Source organism: Hippichthys cyanospilos, chromosome 11 (assembly GCF_059441005.1).
Source record: "Hippichthys cyanospilos isolate Australia breed blue-spotted pipefish chromosome 11, RoL_Hcya_1.0, whole genome shotgun sequence".
NCBI classification, from domain to species: domain Eukaryota; kingdom Metazoa; phylum Chordata; class Actinopteri; order Syngnathiformes; family Syngnathidae; genus Hippichthys; species Hippichthys cyanospilos.
Genome location: NC_142379.1, coordinates 6,393,853 through 6,402,682, shown reverse-complemented (window position 1 = coordinate 6,402,682; position 8,830 = coordinate 6,393,853). Strand labels below are relative to the sequence as shown.

At 43.5% G+C, this 8,830-nt stretch overlaps 1 protein-coding gene across 1 annotated transcript; it reads right to left on the bottom strand.

Annotated features, from left to right (window-relative positions):
* Positions 1 to 260: 260 nt before the first annotated feature.
* hic1 (hypermethylated in cancer 1) lies at positions 261 to 8,294 on the bottom strand. The gene is made up of 2 exons (XM_088428347.1): positions 8,165 to 8,294; positions 261 to 2,547 (listed from the first exon to the last, which is right to left on the bottom strand). The coding sequence occupies exons 1-2, from the start codon at positions 8,214 to 8,216 to the stop codon at positions 329 to 331; spliced, it is 2,271 nt and encodes a 756-aa protein (XP_088284473.1). The 5' UTR covers positions 8,217 to 8,294; the 3' UTR covers positions 261 to 328.
* Positions 8,295 to 8,830: the final 536 nt, after the last annotated feature.

The window sequence follows — 8,830 nt, the reverse complement described above, 5'->3', positions numbered from 1 at the left end:
GTCCATTTGATTTTTCTCCTAACAGGTTTTAAGGCTTTAAGCTTCTCTTTGGATGCCGTCATAACTCAACAAAATAAATAAGCATTTTTATAAAATTGTTGACGCTTTGGCTCAATGGCTGGAATTGTTTTGGTTTTTGCGTACACACGCATAAATACCGCTCTCAAGCGAGCGCCCCTTGGTCACAGGATAGAGTGCTCCGACGTATAGGAGGCTTCAAAAGTTAGATGCATAGAAAGGCACTTACAGTCGACACAGTCTGAGGTGCAGAGGGGTTATTTACTTGAGGTGAACCGAGTCAGAATACTGCATGTGGTGATTAGTCGTCTTAGCTGGGCAAGTAGCGGTCAATGGTGCGGGCCTCGGAAAGGGCCTGCTGAGGCGGGGGCAAGGCTTGGCACAGGACGTCCATCTTGTCGTGGCCGAGAGCCCCCAGGTGCTCCGACGCCAGTTTGGAGAGCGGGTAGAGGCTCTCCATGGCCTTGGCGTCGGCCACCAGCTGCTGCTGCGCCTGGAGCAGAAGCTCGTTGGCCTTCTCCTGCTTGAGCCCCAGATGCTCGGCGGTGTACTTACTGAGGGGGTAAATGCCCTCGGCAAAGTCCAGCTTCAGCTTGCCCTCGGCGGTCAGGCCGCCCGCCGCGCCCCCGCTGCTGTGCATCTTCATGTGACTGATCAGGTTGCGCTGCTGGGCGAACTTCCCGCCGCACACTTGGCACTCGTAGGGTTTCTCCCCGGAGTGGATGCGCATGTGCTCGGTGAGGCGGTACTGGCGAGTGAAGCGCATGCCGCAGGAGTCGCAGGCGAAGGGCTTGAGACCCAGGTGGCTGCGCATGTGGCGCGTCATGGTTCCGCGCTGCGTGAACTTCTTGCCGCAGATGCTGCACGGGTACGGCCGGGTGAGCCAGTGGGTCTTTTCGTGCTGGCGCAGAGTTGCCGGATCCTTGTAGGACTTATCGCAGGAGGAGCAGCGGTATGGACGGATCATTTCCCCGATTGTCCCTGAAGACAAAGCCTGGTTGGACTTTGTCTCCAGGTGGGAGAGGCTACTTAGGGCGCCACCGCCACTGCCGGTCAACCCGCCATAGCCGTTGGTGCTGCTGGTTATATTCTTGCCGTTGTTGCCGTTTCCCAGTTCGCCGCCAGAGTTGCTGTAAAGCTCCTCCTCCGTGTGAGTCTCCACATGCGCGTTGAGCTGCTCAGAACTTGGGAAGCCCTTGTCGCAAGGGATGCAGACGTAGAGATTGTCCCCATAACTTTCCGGCTCGTACGGGACGTGGAACCGCCCCATGGGTCCGGAAGGGGATGGTCGGCCCTCGCTGCTGCCGGTCTCCTCAGTGCCGGAGCCACTCTTGTCATCTGGCCCCTCGCTCTCCTCCTTGTGGTGATTGTGCCGCCGCGCTCCATTTTCGCCCCCTTCTTCTTCATCCTCGTCTTCGTCCTCATCCTCGGCAGTGTACGGCAACGGCTCGTGTTTGACCCAGCGGTAAATGTTGCCCACTTCTCTGCCGGCCTCACCGACTTCGGTAAGGGTGTCCGGGCTCGGCGGGCACGGGTAGCGGTCGGTGACCTGTGAGCCCGAGCGATGCAGGTGTGGCAGGTGAGGTCCAAGCGGTTGGTTGTGTGGAAACGGTGGTGGAGTTAGAGCACTCGTCTGATCTGCCGTCTCCATTTTTTCAGAAGGGAAGGCCCTGCCGTTGGATCCCTGCGTGGGACTGGTGCGGCCGCTCTGCGTTCCGTCTCGCTCCTCTTCATTGTGGGTGCTGACCACGTGGGATTGCGACGGGGTGTGCTGAGACTGGGAGTTGGGACTCTTCTTGGAGAGGTCCAGGCCGTAGTTTGGCGAGCAGTTCCTTTCCGGAAGCGCCGAACGTAGGCCGAGCTGAGCTGGCAGCACCGACTGCATGGAAGGGAAGGCCTGGGGGCCTTGGGTGGAGGTGGGGGCGTATAGCTCGCCGGCATGGATCGCAAGGCGATGGGGAACCAACTCCTCCAAGGGCGGCGCCCGGGTCGCGTGGTTGTTCATAATCCCCCCAGGGGGGCACGACTGGATGACAGGAGTGGAAACCCTGTAGCGGCCTCCGCTGCCCAACCCCATCCCACCGATCTTTGCATAAGGCAGGAAAGATGGAGCGGTGCGAGGAGGGTACTTGCCGTTTCTTTTGAGTTTCTTTTTGCACAGCGCTACTAAATCAAGCAGCTGCAGGTAGCTTGCCGCAGCCAAAACAGCACCAAGGTTGGGCTCGGTGGGAGAGGCGGGGTCGCCCTCGGTGAGGCGGCCGGTGTAGATGTAGTCCAAAATGACTCGGAAGACTCCAGGACTCACCATCTCGTGGTCGAGGTTGATGAGATTGTCGTGGACCACCAAGGATTTCAAATAGAGGCTGCTGGCCGCCAGAATGTTCTTGTGCGCCCGGAAGAGAGCGTTCTGCACCACAATGATGACATCGCACAGGAATCCTTTGGTTCGCTGGCTGTTGAGCTGTAGGAGGAGATCCCGAGCATGACTTGGTACTTCCATGGCATCCAGCATCGTCTTTAGTCCGCCACCTGCACACAAACAGAGAGCAGTGAGACGTCGTGTTGTGGATTTTTACAATTACATGAACGGGGTGTACCCCGGATGGTACAGTCAAACAAGTACTCGAATTCTTACCTATCGACTAAATTTGGAGTATTACAAATGAATGGTTTTGAAAATGTTGGAAAGTCGAGATTCGAACCAAGAAATGTGAGGCAGGCATGTAATCCATGACTTGACCTCTGGTGCCGTAGTTACATGTTATGGATATATTTGACAAAGTATTACTTTGTCTACAAACTACAAATGGATCATCAGTCATGTTTGCCAGACAAATGGTTACTTAGTCAGTTAGTTAGTTAGCATGCTAGCAACTAAGCCTCTTAGATATTAGCTAACTTTTGATTATGTCAGCAGCTTGCAGGTAAATGTGAGTTAGTTAGTTAGTTAGATGTTAGTACTTTTATGTCATTTTATATTGGCTAGCTTATTCTTTCAATACAATTCCAAATCAATGCATCACTTCCACATAGATTAATGTATTGAGATGCACATTGCACACATAACAATTTCAACAGGGATAGACACACCAGAAGCCCTTTTTCGGGTTCAATAAACGCTACGAACAGAAATCTCCACATTTACGCTTGTCGTCAGTGGAATGGCCACATGTCACAATACAACAGAAGAAGTAGGTCACAAAGCTGCATTCATGTATGAAAGTAATTAATCTGTGGTCCCGCTAAATTCACTGGTGGAATTGTTTGACATATGTCGGCGGTCGTGTCGATAGTGCAGCAAAACAAGCGGGCTGCGGAGCGACTGTGTGGGAAACGCATACCAAGGAGAGGGCCTTTGCTGAAAGTCAACGGGAAGCGAAAAAGGTGAGTGCTACCGCTGCGTTTCTCATCAAAACTCAAACTAAAAAAAACCTCAAGTCCGTCAAACGTTCACTTCCTCTGCCGCGGGCAAACTGTGAGAGAGAACTCAAGCACATTTATGGAGGGTGTTTGTGGTTTTATGCAGAGATTTGAACAAACCGAACGAGGTGAAGGTTTCGCAAGTATGATGAAGCGCACGTAGACTAACCGTTCTAACAACATTGCCCAGAAGAGTGATGTTATAGGGAAATTAAAAGGTCGCGTTCGGAATTTGTGACATGTTGATTTTTTTTTTTTTTTTTGCATGAGAGAATATCGAGGTTTCATTACCTGGTCCAAGTACATTTAATAATCTTTGCTCATCTATCGATTAGAGTGACATAGAGTAACAAGGAGAACAGTGAAATTCTATTCAATATATTCAATGTATCCATATTTTGCCACACACAGCAAGAGAGACGACGTTTTTGTTTTTTTAAACACTTTTAAAATGTTAAAAATGTTAAAACTACAGTGAGCATGTTTTGCTAGTTGCACGCGGCTGGAATAAGTTTTGATCTGCCCAAACATTTGAAGGACAAAAAATACTGATGTCATCAGAACATAGCTGGCTGGCCCAGAAAGGACAATTTAATGTGATTGCTCTACAGTTCCATTACTGATATAGTAAAAGTTAAATGGGCCGAGCAGAAAAAAAAGCTCAAATGCACAGGAACCAATGCAACCTGTAAGCTTAGTTGATCAACATTGGCTATTGTGAACAAAACCTGAACAACATTCGCAAACGATCGCCCCTCAGTGGGAAAAGGGGGCTTTAACGCTTACAACAAATATATGAACTACAGATAAAACTACAATTTCTTTTTTCAAATGTACATACATTTACAGAAAAATGGGAAGTCAAAATAGTCAAACTGAGAAAGATCGTTAAATTAACCACAAACAACGCAAAACAGCAACTATGGGCTATTCCACCAGACTATAAAGATTTTTATTTTATTTTTTTAATCAAAATACCCCATCATAAATTCAAGTTGGGTTTATTTATTCAAATATAAATCATATGCAAAATGTGCAGACGGAAACAATGTGTGCTGACCATCAGTTTCAGTGTAAACTTAGAAATTCAAAGCTTGTGCATAACTTAGTTCAAATAATATACTTAAGTGGCTTCATAATTTAGCTCAATTCCAATCAATTTTATCAATGAATAATTAATCAAAATGGCTGTATTGCCCAGCCCTAGACTGTAGTATAGAAGAAACATAAACGTGCAGGGTGCCCTGTCCATTTACATTAGATGGCGAAATGCTTCACGCTGTTGAATCCGCAGGGATCAAATGCACACACACAAACATTCCCGCACGCTCAAATATCATCACTTCGCTCCTCCATCAGGCCTAAAGTAAACTACATCACGCATGAAACACGACGGCTTATTCCAGCGGAGGCATCTGAGGACAGTTGACAACACAAAGTGACCCTTGCCAGGCGGATGGGAACACAAGCAAGTCAATAAATAAATATCACGTCACATTCTTCCACGCAGCGGGACAGAAAATGAAGTTTGCCTCTAAAAAGTTACACAAAGCTCTGTTTTTGCAGCATGGTTCTGATTATGTTGATTGTTTAGCATCATAAGAGGGGGAGGAGTGCAAATAAAAAGTAATTTGCAGTCACAATAAACATAAAAGACTAAGAAAATATTTTTGTGAAGTGGAAAAATCAGCTTTAATTAAAAGTAATGACGTGGTTATACGACAATAAATACGAGAAAAGGCAGAAAGAGTAGAAATTACAATGTACAAATATGTTTTAGAATACCATTAATCAAAAATCCATTTTTCAACAAATTGCTAATTAGGAAATTTTATATTAAAAAGGATCCATTTCATCTGCGGTGAAAAAAGAAAAAAAATCCAATGTGAAAGAAACCAATATGACACCACGCTCCTTCCTTTCCCAAGTTGTCATTTGGAGCGTTTCCACTTCTGCTTTCCATTACAGGGCCATCATATTTTATCATAAATTTTCTACCGCGGTCGCATCAAACCCAAGTAAGCCAAGTGTACCCCTTTAGTGAACTCTCAAAGTCGAGTGACGACACATGGCGGCCGAAGGCCTTACTGCTGGTGCAAAAAAGTCCCCCCCCACCCCCCCCCAACCCCCACCCACAAAATTTTTAAGCATCCTGAGTGCATCGTCACATGAAGATTCATCTAAAAGGATAGAAAATGACCAAATGAAAAATGAATCGCTTTTAACCACTGGAAAAGTTCTTTTGCGGTGTGTTTAACATGAAAAAAATTAACTCAAAATTTCAGGCAATGCTTTTTTTAAGTTCAGCTAACGTTTTTAAGCCCGCTGTTGTTTTGTCCCTTACATTCAACTCAAAGTTTAGGATTTAGGTAAAAACAACTCAGCAAATTCTTCTGGTGAAAGCAATCTGCTGACTAACTAACTAACTAACTAACTAACTTACTAACTAACTAACTAACATTAATGCCATAAATGTCAGTAATTTACATTTTAAATTTTGACCAACTTCAATGATTATTTTAAGATAAAAAAAGTCTCATTTTTTATAGTCTAAACAATGACAGCTAAAACATATATGCATCGTTTCAAAAAAAAGTGTACTTTGCATGCATAACAGTCTGCAGATGGACTCCCCCCTGCTTGAGTATCAAAAGGTGAAAAGGTCACGCTTCAGTCACATCAGCAAAGCGCGTCAGTCAACTTCCTGTCTGATTGCATCGAAGAAAAAAAAAAATCATCACACCATCGTAGAAAGTGGTGACAAAACAGTGATGGGAACCGGGTTAGGTGGCTTGGATGCCTCACTTGTATCAAACTGGGGGCATTCACAAAATTGCATTTTAGTACGCAGATTTGACATTTTTTAAAGCGGAATGGGGTCTAGGTTGCTTTCACACACGACAAGCAAATCCTTGCCATCCTGATTGTTTTACACGGGTCTTTTTCATCCCGAAAGGGGCGACAGCAACACTATACTGCTCTCGTGTACTTATGAGACATGTCAACAGCGAGCAAAGTCACACTGACAAATAAAATCCCCGGCTGTCAACGGGCAAGCCAAAAATTAAAAGGGAAAATATAGCAGGAAAATGAGAGTCTAACTAACTTTTGTGAATACACACACACACACTCAAGCACTCTGGTATATTGGTCAGAAACCTCAATAGAAAAACCACATCATAAAAAAAGGTCAAATGAAGTGGCATATGTATAATATAAAACTGTAAAATACATAAATAAAGTCAAAAAGTTGCACATAGTAGTTTTTATTTCTACTTTTATGGATTGTTAATTGCCGGATTCATGTTCGACTCATAAAAGGATGAAAAGATGGAAAAACTATTAGGACATATTTCTCTACAACTCTTAAGTGCTTTCATACTTTGTTGTTTCTTTTTCTGGTTTCTACATTTAAGGGTTACGAATCGATTTTCAAAGAAAAGCAGAGAAATGTGGGAAAATGCCATTTTTTTGCACTTTGACTGGCATGTGATGACATGCTTTCATATTTATTTTTTCTGTTTGCTACGTTTTAACAGTGATCAAAAATCATTTGCACATTTCATGTCCTTGATGGTTAACGAGGATCATTTGTGCGCAGAGATCGTATACATTTCAAATTATGCCATTGCTAAATAAACGTGGGAAATATCTTTTTAAACTATTAGTTGAGCATGATCACAGCCTTTTTAACATTTGTTAAAAAAAAAAAATCACCACTGAAGACCAGCACTTCAAATGAAAGATTTAAAAAAAATAAAAAGATGAAAAAAGTTTATGTCAAGCTATCAACCTTTAAATATGTGTTCTTAATGAAGATCAAGAGATTTTGTAATTGTCAAGATCAACTTTTTAGGACTTGACACGGAGCGTATGAGTGACAGGAACATCTTTTGAGTTTCAGGCAATGTCATCTACTTTGAAAAAAATAAGTTTTACAACTCACAATTTGTGCCAGTGGAAGTTGAATTGTAAAGTATTTTGTCTGCTTACGAAGTTAAAAGATTCCAAGTAAAATCATATTAGACATTAGAAGACAAAAAGATGAAGATTTCATCACAGTTATAAGAATGTTTGTTACAAATCTTTTTCGTTGCCTACTCAAAGTATACTCGTCAAATAAGATCATACTAATCAAACTTTAAATAGAAATGTGAACATTTGGTGAGTTAAGTACTGAGTGCAAGCATAAACATTTCCTGTTTAGTTTATTTAAGCATTAGTCATTCTTTGAAAATTTTATGGAAGTAAATATTTGGAAAATTGGCGAGTTTTGCGAGTAGCATCATCAAGAAACTTTACACTATATCACGTTTTAGCATTGGTTTGATTTCATATTTTGTTCTACACGCTATACTTAAGGATTACTTATTAATAGCAAAAAAACGTGGAAATGTGTTTGGTTTCGCAGTTTTTGACGTTTTTGTGTTTTCGATATTTAAGTATTGTTCGTCAAAAAAGATATTAAAAAAAAACTTCTAAAAGAAAAATAAAAACATACTAACAATTGCGTAAGAGTGGCACGATTTCATGAATGTTTCTCTTTTGTTTTCACGCACCAAAATCGCAAACCCAGAAAAAAAAATCTGCATTGAAGCAGGTTGATTTAGGTGTTGGAAAATCGCAGAAAATTCAAATGGGAGGAAAAACAAAAAAAATGTGCAGGATTAAAAACGCTGTGTGTTGTTGCTGCTTTTTTAATGTAAATGTTGAATTGCAGGCTTACCTGCATGCCCGAGGTCTGCTGCCATCCCATCCGAGTCTGCCTCAATGATCATGTCAGCAGGCTGCTGCAGTCATATCTGACGTGCCGAGTGCCAGCCTCCAGTGAGCCATGCCAGCGTCCTTTTCACCAGCTCTTTTTTATCATAATTAATTGATACGAAAGCTCTCGTCTGCGTATTCGCGTCCGTCCTCCCACCCACTTTTCGCTCTCTCTCTTTTTCTGCCCCTCCTCTCTTTTCTCATCCCCTCCTATCCAAACCAAAAAAGCATCAGTTTCCTCCCTGCTTTTTTTTTTTTTTTTCGCCCTTCTACTAATTTCCTCTGCTATTTTGGAGCGGCAATAACGCGCACACGAAGCAGCGGCGGCGGCGGTGATGATAATGGAGCCTCTGTGAGCTCGCCTCCAGTGTGATGTCAGTCTATAATAAAAACGCAAGAAGGTAACGCGGAGGGCAGGAACTTCGGGTGACCCCAACTTGAACTTCTCGGCGCACGGCGTCTTAAAGGCGCAGGCAGCTCGCTTTGACTGCGGCAGTGCTGCTTTCCTCTGCGATGTGTATGAACGTTTAAAAGCAGTTGACTAGCTCGTCTTCAAGTAACACAAAAAACGATTTAGCTGTTTTTAGCTATAAAATTTCACATTTTGTCGATAATTAATTTGATAGAA

Bases quoted from the DNA above. Each gene is read 5' to 3' on its own strand.
- hic1 (XM_088428347.1), bottom strand. From the start codon at position 8,216: ATGATCATTGAGGCAGACTCGGATGGGATGGCAGCAGACCTCGGGCAT. The intron at 2,548-8,164 runs GTAAGCCTGCAA...GTTTGTGTGCAG, and splicing joins AGCAGACCTCGGGCATGCAG to GTGGCGGACTAAAGACGATG.